We start from the raw sequence: 20,221 nt of genomic DNA on the forward strand, positions 1-20,221 counted from the left end.
AAATCATATTTAACTTTATCAAGTACTTCCTAAAGTAACAAGGGCGTTCTTAATAGACAAAGACCACTCACTTTTCAAACAAACATCCTGGGGGTCTGCTCGGCAGTAGTTGGCAGTGCAGACACTTAGAGCTTGACCACTGAGTTGATACTCATAGGGTATTAGGTCTACCTCTGAAACTCCGTTCTGTTCCAGGTGTTGAGCCAGAGCCCTTTGAGATTGGAGACCATATTGTTGAAGCCAGCGGCAAGCTGTGTTTGTTGGATAAACTCCTTTCCTTCTTGTATGCTGGGTATGTCATGCTGGGGTGAGGAAGATAAGGTGGGATTGACATAGGGAGAAAAGGTAAATGAAGAAGAACTGCTTTAGGTAGCCATATATTGTGCAGACTATTCACCACATCACAAGCACTGCCCTATTTAATGCATGCTGCTGAGTACCACAAGGAAGTCATTTCTTTACAAGGAGCTGCATTACAGACTGTAGAGGAATCTCAAAGATTTTTGTATCTACCCTTTAAACATTTCTCGAAACATTTCACTGTCTCTCTCACATGTTCTCATGTAATGCCAAATTTATCCTGGGAACCTGAGAGAATATACATATGACGTGGTTTTCAGCATATCTGGTTTGATTGAGTTTCCTGAGAGTAGCTTCCGATGCATCATCAGTTCAGTTCCTTTGCACTACCATGCCTCTTTTAGCCCAGGAGGCAGAATACATAGTGAGCATGAAAAGAAAATTTGTCTGGACTAAAATCCAAGAATAAGCTGAAATTTCAGCTTTGAGAACAGTATTCAGAACTTCTGATCTTTAGCTCTGGTGACTTCAGAACCTGGAACCCAAAGACATTGGGTATTTCCCTCCAGCTCTCAGATGGGAGACAAATCAAACCACAGTTCGTGTTCTTGTGCAGTCTGCAAATTGGTGCCTCCTTCATGATACACAAATTCTACCTGCTCTCATATTTGGGCTGCAGTTCCCCTCTGACTACTTCCCAAAGCACAGAGCTTCAACAGACCTTAGGAAGTTCTGATGTGGTAGTGGAGGGCTTCATCCTCCTGCTGTACAGCGTGCTGTGAGTGGATGTGTCTCTCCTTTGGCCACACGGACAGCCCTGTGTGACTTCTGGACTTGATAATGTCTGTGTTCTCTTTGACTGAAGCCTGATTTAAACAGAGCACTCTTAACACTGTCTGAGGCTCGGAGCTGGAGGAGAGGAAAATTGATTTCCCACTTAAATGCTGTCTGCAGTTGTGTATAATCTTTGACGGTTGTTTGCTGTGCTGTCCCAGAGATGCTGATACTATATTTTCCCAGTGTGTAAGATAGTTTGTGGTATGTCATTTGAGAACTGTCTGGTGTGGCGGGTCATGTCGTGAGGAAGAGCTCATGTTGAAGCTGAGGATCCTTTTAGACAGGGTTCTTTGGGCCCTCACCAGGGTGTATTCAGCCAGCAGCAGTGCTATGCCAGAGCCTTGTTACCAGTCTGTGACTCCACACTCTACACATGGCAACTGATGATGGCAAGTGAGGCTGACTGGTTACATCTGGATGTGGGGCTGAAAATGTGGTGAGGGAGTTGGCAGTGACTCTGTGAGTCTTGGTGTGCAGTTGTGGCGAGCCCTTGCTGTGGAACAGTGGCTGATTAAGCTGTTTTAACTGCTCTGCTGCTCTGTGAAATGCTGTCACAGTGTGTTGAGGCCTGTGATGTCCCACATTTTTCTTCCAGTGGCCATCGTGTCTTGCTGTTTTCTCAGATGACTCAACTGCTTGACATTCTGCAAGACTACATGGATTATAGAGGTATGGTCTGTGCACTTCGGCAGCAGAGGGCTTATCTGAATGATCTCTGCCATATACTGTTCCTCTGTTTGGGCTGATCTGCCTGGGGTGGAGAAGGGACTGTGATGGGTATTTATTGCTTCTTAGTAGATACCCTAAGCTGTATCCGCACAGTTGTTTGTGAGTTGGAAGGAGCTGAGTTTCTCTCTTTGCTGTGCTGCCTGCCTGTAATGAACTTGCACTTCAGTGTTGTTCTTCAAAGTAGCTTCAGCTTTGGTTCCTTGATAAAATGGAGCTAACAGATGGCAGGGTATCAAAGTTTCATTACATACCTATCTTCAGTTATATACCTGAATCGTGAAGTATTTACACTAAAGGCAGTAACTCTCGGTTCAGTTTGTCCAGTACTGAACACAAATTGTGCCACATTCATACCAGGAAATTAGTTTTTGATTAAAACAGTTGTTGGCAGTGGGGCCCCAACACGCCTGCTTTGGCAAGGTTACCAAAGTGTTCTTGGGACCTTTTCTTTTGTTTCAATCCACATGGCTCCATGCCTACTTAGGATTTCCCATGAAAGAGCCTTTTGTTTGGTGTTTATGGTTTTGGACAACTAATAATGCAATAAAAAGCCAAGTCTAAGGCCATATCCCGTGCTGCTTGCTCACAGGAAAGCACACACTGAAGGCAGGAGGGAGTTTGTATAAGGAAGATCTGATGGTTGTTGGCCTGTATTGTGGGGCCAGCAGCCAGCACAGCATAGTCTGAAATGGGACTTTGTGATAATGTTCTTTTAGTTTGCCTTTCAATTTCCCCATCTAGTTTCCACACAGTAAATTAAATGCTAAGAGTTTCTGCTTCAGATTGACTGTTGACAAAGAGTAATTTAGCTGAATCTGGAAGTTAGGGTTACTACTTCAGTTTATACAAGGTTTAACTGGAAAAGAACAAAGGGGTTGAAGCGGATAAAATTCAAATCAAGGCAGGAGGATTTGGCGTAAGAAGTCAGTGAGCCTATGGAGAATGAGGTAAGCAAGTGGGAGCATAGACAGAATTTCAGAAACATAATTTTTTGTTTGTTTGGATAGGCTACAGCTACGAGCGGCTGGACGGGTCTGTCAGGGGTGAAGAGAGACACCTTGCCATTAAGAACTTCGGTCAGCAGCCCATCTTTGTCTTCCTGCTGAGCACCAGAGCAGGTAAGTAAGTAAGAAAGAGACAACCCCTGTCTTGTTCCTGCACTCTTCTTTTGTTCTCTCTGGCAAGAATTCAGGGTGTTCTGAGTCCTGCAGACGCTGTTCATATGGGGGATTTTTGAGGGAGACTTGACACATCCTGAACTTGGGTTTCTCACCTAGGACATCTGGTTTCTGTGTTTTCCTTTCAACAGCTGATGCCAAGATACTTTTCATGTTGCAGCCATTTGAGTTACTTTTTTATTCTAAGCCCTATGCCTGTCCCTGTGCCAGGTTAAGCTTAAGGAATCTCACCAGCATTTTATTTCTGCAAGCGCCAGACTTTAGGCAGGAATAGACTTCCTTTAGGTAAGCTGGTGGAATTGCTTCTTGGGTTTCCTGAACATGGATGTGCACTCTAGCTGTCAGACAGGCTCAAGTGAGAGCCTCTTACCATCCAGAGACTGCAGAGAACACCATGGGACTGCCATCTGTGCTTCTTCCCTTCTCAGTTCTTCCGGCAGATCTGGATCTTCTACGTCTACAGTTTCAGACTTCCCTGTATCTATTCAGACAAGCACTCTCATCCAGAGAGAGGATCAACACTGCTTGATCTCAAAAGTCAAACTCAGTCTAGGTTAAGTTGCTTTTTCCTGCACAGTGCTATGGGCAGGGCATCTTGTATCCAGCTGGAAACAGCTGTGCTAGCAGTATTTCCATCCTTGTTATGTTAAGGGCAGAGATTTTCAGGTGCACAACTCTCTCTACTTGCAGGGATATTCTGATTATTGTGAATCGCTTGGCATGAGCAGGAAGGAATGTACTTCAGCAGGTTTCCCCTCTTTAGCTATAGTATGCTGTCAGATATTAAAAAACAAACAAACAAACAAAAATGTATTTTTTTCCTTTCATTCCATGAGAGACCAAACTCTAACCTCAGAAACTTTTTAAGTCATGTAAACACCTAGGCTCTGGTTATTGTGTAGTTGGGCATGGTGTTTTTCACTGTTTCAGCTGTCAGTTTTGCCAGTTGCCTCTATGCTGCAGCCAAGTCATGACTTGGGCAGTCTTTTGTAGCCTCAGTGAAGGCAGTCCTTGCTTCATTAGTCTTCCTGCCAGCTGAATAATGTCTGTGATCATTAGTCTTAACAACCAATCCCCTTTGCATTGGTTCACTTGCATCCTCTCTTCTCCTCTTCTCCTCCTCCTCTCCTCCTCCTTTCTTCTTTTCCCCTTTACAATGCACAGTACAACTCCTTTTCTTCTACAACTCCTTTTTTTGTTGCAGAAAGCTGGAATCACAGGTAAGTATAGAAATACTATGTTTATCCATCTCTTTGGATCATTGTGAGACTCAGGCTTGGGGTTGAGAGATGGATCGAATTTGATGTAGTTGATCAGATCTGACAGAACCTTGCATAGCATAAATTCTCCAGCTGCACCTTTATTTTCTGCTGGTGACATATTTTATGATCTTCTTCTTTGTTCATAGGTGGAGTTGGCATGAACCTGACAGCAGCAGATACAGTTATTTTTACTGACAGTGATTTTAACCCACAAAACGACTTGCAAGCAATAGCAAGAGCTCACCGGATTGGGCAGCACAAGTGAGAAATGTTGCTACTTCTTGTTTGGTTGCTGAATCTCTCAGTCTTTCAGTAATTCTTTCCCTATCCATAAGCAACTGAGGGTTAAAGTACAATAGATTGAATGTCAAAGAAAGAGCAGAGAAGATATTTATGTCTTTGTTTTTTCATGCAGTCTTGTTCTTGTCATGTGTCTAGGGTGCGAGCTTTGTAGATTTGACATATTTGAGGGAATGTGGAGGATTTCCTGCACTGCTGCAGTGAGCATTGGTCTTGTGTCAAGAAGTAGTTGTTTCAGCGTTAAATTTCTTCTGACTGCCTTTGTTCATTTTGCTCTTGCCTTTTTGTTCCTACCAAAAGATTGGGTTAGGGGATAGTGTTCTGTGCAAGGAAAGAGCTTAACAGCTTTAGTGCACCCCAAAAAAAGAAAATAATAAGAATTTTCTTGAACTTTTGAAGGCCTGTAAAAATTATCCGCTTGATTGGGCGAGATACAATTGAAGAAATAATCTACCGAAAAGCTGCTTCCAAGCTTCGGCTGACAAATGCCATTGTAGAAGGAGGCCAGTTTGCTCTGGGAGTACCCAAGCCTCAGGGAGCAGCAGAGTTACAGGTAAAATAGAACTATAACCCTCAGTTTGACTCCAGTAACGTCTGGAAATGCCAGTGTTTCTTGATTTTTGTATGATATGAACCTATTAAAACATTTATATTTTGGGGGAGATTTGTGTTGACATGACAGATATGTCCTAGAAACCAAATTTATATTCTAGGTCCAGACGTGATTTGAAATTTGAAGACAGTTCTTAGAATTTTGAGGTGTATCCATTGTGTAAAAGGTGTGTGTTTTCTTGGTGAAGAGGGGAAGGCAGAACCTCTCTTGTACTACTTGTATATTTTTAATTATGACAGGTTTAAAGTGGAAGCTGACTCATTGTTTCTAGGAACGTATCCGTCTCTGTTGCTTTTCTCTCAAAAACAGAGCTGATGATAAGCACTTTGTCAGCTTTTGGTTGCTAGTCTGAAACTTGCTCGACCTTCTGTTGACCTCCTGGCAAATAAAATATCTCAGGAGTCAGGGTGTGATTTATATTTCTGACCTGAAAGCTGAGGTTTTGGCTGAGAATTTGGGTTGAAAACATCAAGCAAAGTGAAACTGGGGGGAATGTATTCCCCTATATGCAGCTTAACCTATAAAAGTTTTGGAATTAGTGTATCCTTTCCCCCTGCCACCCTTTACCCCTCCATCAACATGTATCTCAGCAATTACAGTTTCCACGGGAGAAGTGGAACTGAGCCCATAGGAAATTCCATGCTGATATTTTTCTCTCCATTAATTTTTGTAGGTTATAAACTTATTTTTTTCTTCCCCTCCCAACAGCCAATAGGCCTGGACCTTTTGGCTGTGAGAAAAGCTGCTTGAATGCCATCAGGATAACGCTGTTTTGTTATTTAGCCTGTGGAGAAAAATGACCTTTCGAGTCTGGATGAGAATGTTTGAGGGAGTTGTGCTACAGGGGCCTGTCTCATCAGGTGTTGGGAGAACTAAGCATGTTAAAGCAAAAGTATTTGGACAGGTAACACAAAGGATTAGATTTTTCCACTCTTACAGCTTTTGTATTTATGTCTAAGAAGCTCAAGACACTGGGATTGGCATGGAATTAGGATATTTTAATAATGGACTTCCCTTCTCTTTGTTAAAGCTGAGTGAAATCCTGAAATTTGGCTTGGATAAATTGCTGTCCTCTGAAGGGAGTACTGTTCAAGATGTGGAGCTAGAAAACATCCTTGGAGAGACAAAAGGAGGGAAGTGGATAATGGATGTTGTCCTGCCACGCAAGGAAGAGAATGAAGAGGAGGATACAGAAAGTAAGTTAAGAATCTAAATACCTATGTAATGAGTGACACTTGAGTGCTAGTAGAGAACACTTCCTAGGCTGGGGTTGCATTTTTGAGGTAACAAGGAAAGAAGTGGACTTGTAATTAAAAAAGTGACTTGGATTTTTTTTTTGTGGCCTATCCATGGTCTTTATTTCAGAGCCTTTGTCTTTTTCGTGTTGTGTTCTTGTTTGCCTATCTGTAAGATAATGGTTACAATACTTTACCCAGTTTGGTGGCAGGGCGGGCTGAATTCCTTAACATGCTTCAATTATTTTGAGACCTCAGAAAAGGGAAAGTATTCAAATTACAGCTGCTGTTGTTCCCCCAGAGAGCCATTATGACAGAATTACAGTTTTAGAGACAAAACAGTAACTTAAGGAAAGACCATATAGCAGGTGTTTCATAGTTGTCTCTGTACAAAAGATTACTGGCCATGAAAATCACAAGTTAAAATGACCTTAAAGAGTTCCAAAATACGAGATAAGAAACGCAGAGCCATGGAGTCTAAACAACTAGAACAAACCTATTTTGTCTTTAGTACTCTACCTTCCAATCCAAATGTCAGATAACTGTGATTACTTCTCCATAACCCCATGAGAATAAATTCTAAGGATACTTTCCTTCTTGTGTCATAATGAGACAGACTGACTTTGTTTTGAGTACACAGTAGCACAGATCTGTGACCAAAGCAGAAATAAGGGCCTGCAGGATAAGTATTGTCCATTCTGCAGCATTTGCCAGCAAAAAGCAATTCTTTGCTAAGAGTTAGCTAAGAGTGGTATTTTCTGTTGGTACATAAAGAAGAGCGGTGGTTCCACACTGTGTAATAGTTACTGGGAAAACAGCTCACCCAATGAGTAGTAACTAACTCTGGATTGGCAGTTCTGTGCTTTTATTTTGTTTGCAAACTCTAAAGAAAAAGTTTGCAGTCCATTTACAAGAGTTGCAAAGCTAAACAGATTCACTGCTGGTAGAGGTGGAATGACCAAAGAGAACAGTGATGGAGCAATGACTTTAAACAGTTAATTGGCTGAAATAGGAAAAAATGAGTTAACTGGAAAGCTTTTGTCTGAGGAAGCGAGTCTTGATTCAACATGATGCTGACACTGACTATACAAAAAAAGTAATGATGACAGTAAATGTCTTTTTCTGCTGAGGGTAGAATAGTGTCACAGAGAAGCCTGTTTTCTTTTGATCTCACTATATGTATTCAGATGTTAGTGGCTTTCAGTTCCTTTTTACGTTTTTTCATTATTTTTAAAGATCACATGTATGTATATGAAGGCAAAGATTATTCAAAAGAACCCAGCAGAGAAGACAAAAAAGCATTTGATCAGCTTTTGGATCTTCAGAAAGCCTTGACCGAAGAGACCACTATGGAGGGGAGAGCTCTCCGGAACAAAACAAACGTAAGGCAAAAGACATGACGAGGCATATGATGCTCCTGATTGTGGAAAATGAGGCTGGCGGTTTCAACTCCTTATCTACAGCTTGCAGAAAACATGTTAAAAGATTTGGATTCCAGTGTAGTAAAGTTCTTGAATTGGAAGGTTGGGCGATTCATCGATTAGGAAGACACATCCAAAATATAAGGTGCAGGGCACTAATATAAATTTAGGTCACAAAACCATATATTTACGTGACTGCTGGGATTTGACGGTTAAGACCTGTGGGCAGGTAGACAAGTGGGAAAGGAGTGTGTAGCCTAAGGTGGGTACCAGACATGAGTTTGAGATGAGCATTTTGTTTCTGTGATACTTCCTTTCTCCAGGCCCTTCTCTCAGGCCTCCGGGAACAGTCAACCAGAAGGAAACACTTGTTGAGCACGGAGGAGCTGGAGGCTAGGAGGAAGAAGCGCCAAGAAGCAGCAGCAAAGAGAGCAAGGCTTATGGAGGAAAGGAGGAAGGCAAAAGCAGAGGCAGAACACATGAAAAAGTATGGCTTGCACTGCATCAGCTACTTTTAAACTGGTGTCTATGCTCTGGAAAAGTGTGTCTGATTGACCAAAACAAAATCATGCTCTGCATCCACTCTGGCAGGTGGGGCTGAGAATAAGGGAAGGAGATGATGACAAAATGGATGCAGACCACCCTCATGAGAGGGTAATCTTGCTTCCTGTCTAAAATAGAGGAGGGCAGCAGAGGGAATACTCGTTGGTGTCTCCTGTGTTTGGTTGCAATCTTTTAAAACAAGGTGTTGGCCACCTGCCTTTGTTTTTTTTTCACTGAACATCATCTTCTCTTGTTTTGTTATAGGATGGCCTGGTGGGAGTCAAATCATTACACGTCTTCCTGTCTCCCTTCGGAGGAAAGTGATTCTGAAGAAGAGTCTGAAGAAGGAGAGTCTGGGCTGAATGTAGATTTAGATTACAAAGATGTGGACCTAAACTGTATCAAGTATGTCATGGGAGATGTCACCCACCCCAAAGCAGAAGAGGAGGATGCCATCATTGTCCACTGCCTAGGTGGGACTTATGACAATAGAAATGCACAGGACCTCTGTTAATACTAAAGCTGAGGAAAAAAATCAGGTTAGAGTTCCTCCTGAATCAGTATCGGAGCTGCTCTCTGACCAGGGCTATAGCAGAACAAGATAAGCTGCTTTGGCTTCTGTTGAAATTAGCACAAAAACTCCTGTTTAAAGTGGAAATGCCAAGTGAAAATAAAAGCCCACAAATGACAAACATCTATTTGTGGGAAGCCCAAGGCACCAGTCTGGGGACGTATCCAGGGAGAGCATGCATCTGTTATGAGGGTACTGACAGTTCTGTATGCCCGCTACCATGATCATTGCTTGGTTAAGCATCTGTAGCGGGCAGTAAGAGGGAATTACTCCTGCAAAGTTTTTCAGGGAACTGTGATAAGTTTGTTTTTCCTCAATGCTTAAGGTTTATTCTCTAGGATGGTCCTTTGTGCTCTATGCACGTGTGACTTCAGTTCACGTGTGGTTCCCATACCTGTTTTTGATGGTCATTCATTGTATTTGGCCAGAGTAGGTCCCTTTCCTGCAAGGGTGGTCTTAGCTTCAGTTTCTAAAAGGAGCCTAACTTGTCATTGCATTCTAGATGACTCCGGCCGCTGGGGAAGGGGTGGTTTGTTTACAGCTCTGGAGACTCGTTCTGATCAGCCAAGAAAAGTATATGAGATGGCAGGAAAGATGAAAGGTAAGAGATTAAAACATGACCTTAGGCCAAGATACTTATGAGTTTAAATCCCACTGATGTTGCAAGAGTGAGGAGACTGAATACCTTGACAGTCATATTTTTTCCTCTTTTTCTAGATATTTACATCCCTATCTCTGAAAGTAGTAACACAGAGGGTGTTTTGACTTGTCTTGGGAGCATGAGAACTCTGCACAGGAGTTGGTCATTCTGATCTATTCGGCAAATTATCAGAAAACCAGAATCACTAAACAACTTGTTCATTATCCAGAGGATGTTTTTTACAATATGAGGCAGAGCCTTATGTCTTCTGTCAAAATGCTTTTAAGTAGGATGAAAGCCATCTCAGTCAGTATCCAGTGGGGCCTTTTGTTCCCTCTGAACATTAATCTTCTCCTGAGCATGTATTAGCAGTTTTGAGCTACCTGCAGCTGGTAAAGAATGCACATCTTGCTGTAGGGGGATCTGTTGTTTTTTATAATTTCCTGGTAGATGCTTTATTCTTGTTCCAGTGTTTGTCTTTCCATTTGTGGTCTTCGAGTGGGGAGTGTGTCTGTGTGTGTCGGGGCAGGTAATATCTGTCTTGCTTCTGTGGGCACTTAAAGTGACTGACTGCTGAAACCATCATGAGGAGATAAAGGAAAGAAGAGTAATATAGGACATGACAGTGAAATGTCTGCTGCGTTCACTTACCATTGACTTTTCAGGGCTGATTTTTTTTCTTGTTGTTCTGTTCTTGTTTTCTGGACAGACCTGCAGTTAGGAGGAACCTTGTTATTCCCCATTGATGATAAAAAATCCAGGAAAAAAGGACAAGACTTGGTGAGAATGAGAAGCTCCTTTTTGTGTTGCTCTGCCTGTGTTTTTGAAGCTGTGTGTAATGAACTTGTGTCTTTTTCTCAATAATAGTGGCACTGAATACTGAACATGGCTTAGTGGCAGTTAAACATTAGAGAAGATGAGAATTTTTTTAGTTTATGAAAGCTAATAATTAATAATGCAGCTTCCCAGCAGCTATCACTTTATCCTGTACAACTGCATATAGACTCCATTTCAGTTTTTGTGTGTTTTCTCCTTAGTTGGCCTTGATTGTAGCTCAGCATCGAGATCGATCCAACAACTTGTCTGGCATTAAGCTGTCTGCTCTGGAAAAGGGCCTGAAGAAGATTTATTTTGCAGCTAAGAAAAGGAATGGTAAGTGTTTGTGTGGTAGAATAGTGAATCCTCATTTACACGTGTGATTGCACCTAGAGAAGATGACCAATTTCCACCTCTCCTGTGTTACTTTTTTGTGAAGTGAAGTAAAAGTGAGATTTCCATGTATATGTTGTATTCCAAAATATGCCTTCTATTCTTGTTGGGCAGCTTGAACTCTTTATCTAGACTGCTTTCTGTGAGTGTATCTTGTCCTAAAGAGTGTGCCCTCTCTTCACTCCTCAGCAACAGTACATCTTCCACGTATTGGGTATGCGACAAGAGGTTTCAACTGGTATGGTACCGAGCGCCTCATCCGGAAATATTTGGCAGCACGGGGTATCCCCACTCTCATGTATCCTTTTGGAGTGTGCTTTATTTGGTTCAAAATCTAATATTGGAATGACCCCCTAAATATCTTGGGGGGGCAAGGAATATGTGCCACAGTCCAGATAAAAACTTGTTTTATCTGACTTTGCTGTCATTCAGGTACTCACTACACAGTAAGGACTTACTATCTTAGGTGGTAGTGATCGATCAGTGTGATTCAGTATGTCTGACAGAACTTTCTGGAAACAGATGCTCATATTCTGTTGGCAGCCATCAATGTAACTCTATATGCCACATCCATGGAAGAGATGACTGAAACTTTAGAATAACAGAAGTGACTCAAAGTAGAAAAACTAAGGATGTGGGGGGAAAAAAAAACGTTACATGTTCCAAGCAAGTTATCACTTGCTTCCTTGGTGAAACTTGGGAGCTGGTGTGTGTTGGGACAAGCTCTCGTAACAAAATAGCTCACTGCTTTCACCTTCCAGCAAAGGAATCAGACAGTTACAAGGAGGTTCTGTTTTGTCACTTCTCTGGGAAGACATGCATTTCTATAGTGCCACTGTCAGCAATACTGTGAAATCGAAAATCTGACAGAAAAACAATAGTATACAGGGCATTCTGCCTTTTCGCTTGGTGAATCTCTTGGTGGACATGTCTGGCATTCCACAGCATTTCCTTGACGCTTTTTATTAGATACTACTTCCCTAGGAATAAAGGGTTTTCCTCTGCTTCACAACCATCTTCATCTTCAACAATAGTCTCAAAGCCATGACGAGGCAATAATTTTATTGAGAAATGTGCACAAAAAACAAGGATCTTTTTAACATCATGTATGCATCCACTTCAGAAACATGGCTTATGCAGTCGTTACTTGTCTCCGTCTCTCTCTTATTTTACTGGTCAGAACACTTACTGTCAGTCGCTCTGGAGTGGAATCAGACTAGTTCAGAGAGTGTTTGGATGAGGATGTTGGCTCAATCCTAAATCTGTTTTGGAGATGGAAAATTAAATTTTCATCAGTGGTCAGTCGTTATCCCTTACATTAAAGTTCTTGCTATGACTTGGAATAATATCCCTTAATCATTTCTTTTCTCCCTTTCAGATTTCATCTCCTATCGTACTATACCTTTGTTCAGTCAGCTTTTAATGATTTCCTGGGACAGTGTACATGCACACATAAATGTCTCAATGTAAAGAAGTTGTCTGTATTAACAACGCCACATGACACCTGCATAGTATAAACTGTTTATACCGTTCCAGTTCCCCAGAAGCCCAATTAATTTGCATTTAATTTTGCATTAATTTAGCCATATAATGATGTGCTTACAGTCTAGCAGAATCTTGACCAGAAATCTTGTCAAAGGCATGCAAGGCTGCCAAAACTTGAGAAGGGTTTTATAAATGACACCCTTCTTCCTCCCACAACTACTTTTTCATTATGCAGTTCTTTGACTGTTGCAGCTGTTGGGCAAAACCAGTTCCTTAACGCAGCCCAAAAAGCTGTTTGAAAGGTTCCATGACCCTTTGATTCAATTTAAAGAAATCTTAATGCAAAGTTTTTGACGTTGGCTTTATTCTATTGCAACAGAACTTTCCTGGGTTTTGTGTTGTTGGTACTATTGGCTTTAGCATATAGGGTACAGCCAGGCAACAGTAGCTCTCCTAGTGTTTTGACCAGGAGGAAAAAGAGAGATAGGGAGGTGCCAAACTTGATTCATCAGTAAGTTGAGCTTCCAAAAGGAAATAACCCCACAAGCGTTGGAAAGTATGTCTTTAAATAGCCAATTGCCAACACGCTTTCCATTTGCTGAATTTTCACTGCCTCTGTACCACTGTTGCGTCACTTTAATATTATCACGCCTGATTTTTGATACAGATCATCATGCTGACTGGCATGCTCCACACTAGAAGCCTTTCTGAATTGGATAATCTCTCATTCTCTCTTAGCTCTACTAGAAAACCCCAACTGATTCATTATCTCCTTTAACCCTGCTGAAGCTTTTGTAAGCTAGTGCTGCGTTGCCCCTTTGTGGGTAAGACCTTGCAGCTTCTCAGAGGAGTAACCCCTGTGGATTTGGCAAAGGGCTTGCAGCATCAGTCTGACTGTGAAGACTTTCTGGGGTGAAAGGTGATGAGTAGCTGTACATTACCTTGTTTTCCTCCTTAGGTGAACTGGCACTCTTCCAGCTGGCCGGCTGGTGGCACTGTTAATCAGCAGCAGCAGCACATGTTGCTCTTCATCATCTTTTCAGAGAGCAGGGCAGCGATCTCCAGCCTGGAAAAATATTACCTTTTTGCCAGAATTAAAGGATCAGTTATGCTTCTCTTTGTCAGCTTCACTGAACGCTTAACATGTACTTTCAGTCTGAAGACTCGAGGCTCTGATCCTTCACCTCTTCTTTTCCTTTATTGCCCTTCCATAAAAGGCTTAATTCCCAATTGTCCTGGTGTGAAGACTTGTTTCTCAGCCACACACACACACCTGTGGCCAAATCCCGGCCCATCTACAAATTCTCTGGCCACTATGCACTTGCAGTGGAGCAAATTCAGCTCATGGCTGAGGTCCCCAGAATATAATGAAGTTTCTTTGTAAGTGCTGAGTTTGCCACCGCTTTTTTTTTTTTTTTAGGTATTCCTATTTGAGGCCTTGGGCTTTCCTTTGTTTCTAGGAGAGGATAGAGCCCTGCCCCTGTCCTGTGTGCCGCACTGCCACATCAGACTAGAGTTGTAATGGACAGGGGGGATGGATTACTGGCCTGTTACTGTCCCTTACCCTCTAAGATAAGGTCCACAGAGGGCTGCAAGTTTCCTGGCACATGCAGAGGAAAGGTCATGGTACACAGTAGACTCTAGCTCTCTAAATTAGGGGCAAGTCAGGCAAAAGATGTTCTCTTTTTTTTGCTTCTACTCCTCTTTACCTGTACAGATGAAATCTACCTTATTTTTTTCCCTTTTAAATTTGCTTAGGTTATGCTTCTAGAGTGTGGTTTTTTTTTTCATTTTTGAACAATATTCTGTCAGTCTACTGAATCCAAAGGAAAGTCTTGCCACTATCTGCCTTGAAATAGAAGTGAGATGTCAACTGAATCCTGAACTGATTTTTGCAGGATCTCCGCCAAGTGAAGTTTTCGTAGTGTTTGCTACCCTCCACCATTTCTCTTTATTTGGGCAGAAATCGCATCTTTTGGATAATTAATTCCATAAAGGGCTCAGTAGCTTTTATGCAAGTTGCTATGCAAAATAATTGTGTCATGCTGTTTCTTCAGCTGTGCAGTACTACACATTTTCCCTTTTTAAATAGCAACTACCCCAAAAGGGAAGGAAGGTGTTCTTTTGTAGTCATGTCTTTCTGGCTTTCCTTTTCCTCTAAATAAGATTTTCTACAACACTGAGAGATGAAATGCGGCTCCTTGTACACATCTGTCATTGCACATTTACCTAAACTTCAGATGTATGCTGCTTGATTGAGGTCAGTGGCACAGAGCGAGATCATGCACAGTTCAAATTGGCTATATGAGAAGTTTCATCAGAAAGGACCTGTGAAAGGGCCATCCAGTCTCTCAGTGAAAAAACTTTCCATCCCATGCTGGAGGCTTCAGCTGATGCCATATAAAAGTGAGCAATAACTCATATATTAATGTTTGTGCTTGTGCTGTCTCAGCCCATGCTTGTTCTCTCAAACACATGATCTGCTTTGTTTGGTTGGTTTTTTTTGGGTGATCCTTTGGGGACCCAGGAATTGGACTCGATGATCCTTGTGGGTCCCTTCCAACTCGGATATTCTATGATTCTATGTTTCTTATTGGAGACAAAGCATTGCCTTTGAATCTCAAAGCATTGTGCAGACAAATTCTGGTTTAGGTGATGAAGCTAGGGCCTATAACTTAAGAATGATCTTTTCATCTTACTCAGTAAGCAGTAAGAAGCTGCAGAAACAAATCAGGTTTTATGCACAGGTGTAGATCTGTGATTTTGTCACTGAATACCTCTCTGTGTCCTGGGGAAAGTGGAGTTTGGATTTTGGGAAAAGAAAAAGAAAGGCTAGTTTCCAAGGTGACAGAAAATTGAGGCAGAAGCTGCTGTAGATATCTTAACAAAAGTATTGCATGTGTCTCCAAACAAGGCAGAATTTGGCTCACAGAAATGATTAGTAGAAAAGTAGTAGAATAAATAGTTGGACTTATTTAAAAATAAGTGAAACTGAAGGTTGTGAAAGAAAAAATGAAAGCAAACTTTGAGGAAAGATGTGACTTAAGAACATAACCTAATGCTTAAAGTTGTGTAAAAACTCCCACTGCTTTACAATAGATGCTTTTAGAAGAGAGCGTGGATGTTTATTAAGCTAATTTGATTGGATAGCTGGCTGGTCATGAACTATGCCCAGCAAATCAAAATGTAAGACAGAATGATTCAAAACACTAAGGGATTTGTTATTAAAAGGGGTAACGTCCACATTCCAGAAAGTGCCTCCTGTAGCAGATCCAAGATCGCTTGTGTTGCACATGAATGTGACCAAAAATACATCTCTCCCTGGTCTTCCGTTTGACACATGCTTTTCAGAGTGAAAAATACAAGCCTGAGGAATGCAGTAGCAGGATTAGTAGAATTACAAATGAGTATTTCCTCTAAACAAGCAGGTCTCTATACCATTTTGAGTTCCCTGCGTGATTAAGTCAATGTGTTTTACATGTTGGACTCTGTCATCCACCCATCTTAGCCTTGGTCAGATGATAACTGCATTTATGGAAAGAGATATAGAACAATCTGAAAACTTGATGAAGACAAAAATCATCTCGATCCTCATGTTTCAAACAGAATGTTCTTGCTTGTACTTCCTGGCATTTTTCTGAGTGTCTCTTCAAAGTTATGGATAGAAACAGTCCCCTCAAGGATCTACATGAAATGAGAACATTAGTCATGTTTCTGTTGGAAAAAGAATTGAAATGACTGTTAAGGAAGCCAGTAGCTGCTTCTTGAAGACCTGAAAAAGTGTCAGTTTTTCCTGAGCAATTATTTATTTACTGAAGTAAATAAAAGGCTACTATCCTTCCCCTACTTCAGTGAACTTTAGGTTGTAGCACTGGCTTTCATGTGATAAGGATTTTTTTTTTTTTTAATGGCGGAAGAGAGGCAAATTTGGAGCAAATCAAGAGGTGTTTGTGATCTCATGGAAGCCAGCTGCAGAAAGGGATGAAAAATCTGAGATCATATCCTTCATCTGTGTGCCACATCATGAAATAGGCCAAGTGTGGGCCTGGCTTCATGTGAGTGTCTTAACTCTGTATCTGCTTGTTCTGTGTATGCATCTATAAACATTCCTCAAAGCAGTGCGAGTCCATGCACTTGACCACATGCAGATCCTTCCTAAAACATTCTCTGGCCACTATGCCAGCAGGAATGTGAAAAGGTCAGAATAGATGGGAACTAAACAGTGCTGGTTTCTTGCATTGCATGCAGACAGTGTACGCCCTGGACCAAAGACCACATTTGTTTGATATGGATGTACTGGAGTGAGTCTGGCCTAGGTCCACTAAAATAATTAAAGGATCGGAGCATCTGACATACCAGGAGAGGCTGAGAGCTGGGATTTTCCAGCCTTGAAAAGAGAGGTTTCAGAGGGGAATCGATGCATATAAATGTGTATTGATGTGTATAAATATTTGATGCGAATAAAGAAGGTGGATCCAGTTTCTTCTCAGCAGAACCCAGTGAAAGGAAAAGAAGGAACAGTCACAGACTGAAATACATGGAATTCCATTTAAACATAAGAAAACGTTTTTACTAGTTCATTTCATTCGTTATACGTTTTACTGTTCAAACCCTGGAATACGTTGCACAGGGAGGCTGTGGACTCCTTGGAGATACTCAAAACATGGCTTAGTACAACCTGCTCCAGTTGACCTGTTCTGAATGAGGACACTGGACCAGATGGTCTCCAAAAGTCCATTCCAACTTAAATCATTCTCCTGTGAATCTACGATCTGCTCTGGGTATTCTTAAAACAAACAATCAAGAAAATAACAACAAACACCTCTAATCCTGCCTATTCAGTAGTGATATGCTACGCTGACATAGTTTAGCACTTTACAGATTTCTAAACTATGACCCTACCGCACAAGTAGGTTGACTCATGCCAAAAGTTTCCTCATGTCTGAGTGGTTTAAACAGATGATGAAAGATAAGCATGTAACAGCACCTCAGTATCTGCCTCTGAGCCTGTCTTCAGTGTATCCTTTCTTTGCCAGTGCTTTGTTTAACAGCTTGACACAGTCAGGTGGCAGAGGGCTTGCTGCTGGGTCTAACGCATATCTGTGCCACCTGGGTCTGGACAGGGCCTAGATGTATCCCCAGCTGAGATCTCATACGGATCTCCTTTCCTCCGTGTACTGCAATGAGTCCTGCTGCTCTGAACCACGAAACTAGTATTCAGGAATCTTTCAGTCTTTCCAGTCTCTTACTGGCTGTGCAGTACACAAGCCTTTTCTTGTCTGTGTCTACTGAGAAAATCTTGAGCAGCTGCTGGGGTAGCATAATAGGAGAAGAAGAAATAGGGACTGGACAGAGGAGGTTCTTGGTCCAAAGAAGTCCAGTTAAAGACTTCTGAAAAAGTCCCCTTCTCTGTTGAAGTTTTACTCCCCGAGTTCCCGTAGCCTGTTGGAGAGAGCAGCATCCCCCCCTTGTCCTCCCCACGCCACACCAGTAAAACCATGCCCCGAGTCTCTCCCCTGTCCCAGATGCATGGGTTGAATAAGCTGTAGCCTGTTGCCTTTTGTCATGTTCCCCTGCTCTGAGCAGGAAACCAAGCTGCCCCGTAGTGAAGGTTTGGCAGCTGGGAGCCACGAGCACCCGGTGATGCTCTCAGCTCGATGTCGAACACTTTCCAGGGCAGGGCGACTGTCTGGAATGCAGCGGAGTGCCAGGGCCGTGGGCAAGTTTAGGCACATGTTGGTGTACAACGTGAGATGGAGCCTATCACTTGAGACCGGCCTCTTCCAGCCAGGCACAGGGTGGGTAAGATGTACGCCGTGCGGAGCAGGAGGCAATGGAGCTGCCAAACTGGAGCGATATGGGAACGGTTCTTCTAACTCCTGCCTGACTGAAATGGTGAAATCACGTAATGTTGTGCAGATGGTGAGTAGGGGACGGGTACCACAAGCAAAGTTAGCGCATTATTTTGGAAAAAAGGGAAATTGGAAGGGAAAAATAAAAGATGTAAGCTACAGAGGCCACACGAAGGCAACGCAGGAGCTGTCTGACAGGAGGAATTCAGTGCCTGTGTTTGTCTGTGTTTGTCCGCTTTGTGGAGCGGGCTGTACCTCAGTAACTCAAAGCACAGAGCTGGGATCTGGGGGGTTCCCTCACGCCCCCCCCCACCAGCCAGCTGACAGAATTAATTGTTATTAAGGGATGAGGAGGGCTCGGGGCCGGCCCGGGGCGGGGCTGCGGGGCGGTGCCGGGCACAGGAAGCGGAAAGCGGCGGCGAACGGCGGCCGCCGCCGGGGGAAGGCGGCGGAGGGCCGGGGCTGGGTCCGGCCGAGCGGGCATGGGGGAGGCAGGTCGGTCTGTCCGTCCGTGTGTCCGTCCGTCCGTGTGTCCGTCTGTCGGGAAGGAGGCGGGGGGGCTCATAGCCCGGCAGGGTGGGCCCAAAAAATCGTGGGCGTGCAGGGCTGAGAGGTGGCTGCTGTGCTGCGGATGGGGACGAGGGCTGCAGGACCAGGGCTGGAGGAGGTGGGCGCATGGGGTGCAGGGGGTGCAGGAGGAGACGGCTGCGGGAGGTGGCTGCCGCCCCTCCCGGCGCTGCCCGGCTGCGGGTCTGAGCGCGCCCGGCAGAGGGCAAAGCCGCAGCCGCTGGTCCCGTAAGGGCACGCTCGGCACAGCCCCTGGAAGCCCGTCCTGTCCCGGTTTGGGCGCTTATCCGGGCTGTGAGCAGGGTTATCCGGGCTGGGAGCAGGCTTCCTTAGCGCAGAGGCTGAGTTCTCCGCTCGCAGAGCGCGGGTGGCTCTGTGGCAGCGCTTCCAGGCGGGGGAAGCAGACCTGGCAACCCTCCTGCTGCCACAGCGGGGCTTTCCTCAGCCCTGGGTCTGTCGTCGCGCCTCGCCCCGAAGTCTTTGCAGCTCTAGGGAGTTCATGCGTGAAGCGACACTGCCCAGAGGAGCAAATCGGGGTGTTGAGGAGCTCACGCTGTGTCACACGTAAGCCCGCTGCCGGGGTGTCCCAGCTCAGAGGAGAGGCACCGCAGGGAAGGGAGCTCCAGCAGCGCTGGGGCTGCGTAGCCTTCGGACAGCTCGGCTGTGAACGTGCTTGGCTCTCGTCCCCCTCCGGGGTTTGGCTTTGCAGCTGGCTGCAACTCCGAGACCGGCATTGGCTCTGCCAGCACCTCACTTGACCATTTATTTTTGAAAATTAACAAGTGAGTCTTGCAGAAAGCCTCCCCGAAGAGCTCTCCCTGTGAGCTGAGGTGTTGGAAGGGTTTCCAGCCTACCTGGGAGTCACCCAGGCAAAGAGCTAACGGCCCGTGGTCGCTGGCCGGCTGCCTGGGAGGAGAGCAGACGCCTGAGCTGTGCCTGGTGATGCTCACCCAAATACAGGATTCCCTGTGGCTGCTGATGTCCTCTTGGTTTTGGTGAGCGATAGCGGTATTCGTGGTGGCCTTTGATGCATTACGGACATATGCACCTAGGGAGGGCTTACCACCACGAGGAGGCCAGGGTACTATTCTGGGGAAACACTACCAACGTGTCTGCAGTTGTCCTAGCAAAACTACATGTCGTACTGTTCTGGTAGCCTGCCTTCCACCCATGCCTCTGACAACCAGAGCTGAGAATAGTGTCAGAAACATAGTTTTGCTGTTACTGAGGTGCTGAGAAGGGACTTGAGGGACAGGATTGAGCAGAGAACTGTGATGTCTGGCTCTGCCAGGGGGAAACTGTAATTGTAAAGGCACGAGGAGTGCCGTGCTCCTCCACGTCTGGTACTGACACCGGGGAATTTGGCAGCAGGAGGAAAACGAACTGTTTCGAAAACTGTCTTAGGACTTTTTAATTTATCATTAGCCTTTATCTCAGAACTACCTGATTTAGGTTGAATTCAAAACCTGGCGATTTCCC

General features: G+C 43.9%; 2 protein-coding genes across 6 annotated transcripts in view; both read left to right on the forward strand.

Annotated features, from left to right (window-relative positions):
- The window catches only part of CHD1L (chromodomain helicase DNA binding protein 1 like), a 23,082-nt gene extending 10,907 nt beyond the window's left edge, over positions 1-12,175 (forward strand). For all 5 annotated transcript variants that reach the window (XM_080575640.1, XM_080575642.1, XM_080575641.1 and 2 more), the window contains 14 exons: positions 196-292; positions 1,733-1,806; positions 2,874-2,984; positions 4,453-4,567; positions 5,006-5,159; positions 6,250-6,415; positions 7,691-7,836; positions 8,199-8,362; positions 8,683-8,891; positions 9,492-9,590; positions 10,339-10,409; positions 10,667-10,781; positions 11,028-11,136; positions 11,808-12,175. In XM_080575640.1, the coding sequence (XP_080431766.1) occupies positions 196-292; positions 1,733-1,806; positions 2,874-2,984; positions 4,453-4,567; positions 5,006-5,159; positions 6,250-6,415; positions 7,691-7,836; positions 8,199-8,362; positions 8,683-8,891; positions 9,492-9,590; positions 10,339-10,409; positions 10,667-10,781; positions 11,028-11,136; positions 11,808-11,886 (1,709 nt within the window). In that variant the 3' untranslated portion in view covers positions 11,887-12,175. The remainder of the gene's footprint in view (positions 1-195; positions 293-1,732; positions 1,807-2,873; positions 2,985-4,452; positions 4,568-5,005; positions 5,160-6,249; positions 6,416-7,690; positions 7,837-8,198; positions 8,363-8,682; positions 8,892-9,491; positions 9,591-10,338; positions 10,410-10,666; positions 10,782-11,027; positions 11,137-11,807) is intronic.
- A 6,347-nt stretch (positions 12,176-18,522) lies between these two features.
- Positions 18,523-20,221, forward strand: part of VANGL1 (VANGL planar cell polarity protein 1) — a 42,390-nt gene continuing 40,691 nt past the window's right edge. Inside the window, exon 1 of the mRNA XM_080575649.1 lies at positions 18,523-18,670. The gene's annotated coding sequence lies outside the window, so the exon portion shown is untranslated. The remainder of the gene's footprint in view (positions 18,671-20,221) is intronic.

Source organism: Anser brachyrhynchus (assembly GCF_964034855.1).
Source record: "Anser brachyrhynchus genome assembly, chromosome: 1".
In the NCBI taxonomy this organism is placed as follows: domain Eukaryota; kingdom Metazoa; phylum Chordata; class Aves; order Anseriformes; family Anatidae; genus Anser; species Anser brachyrhynchus.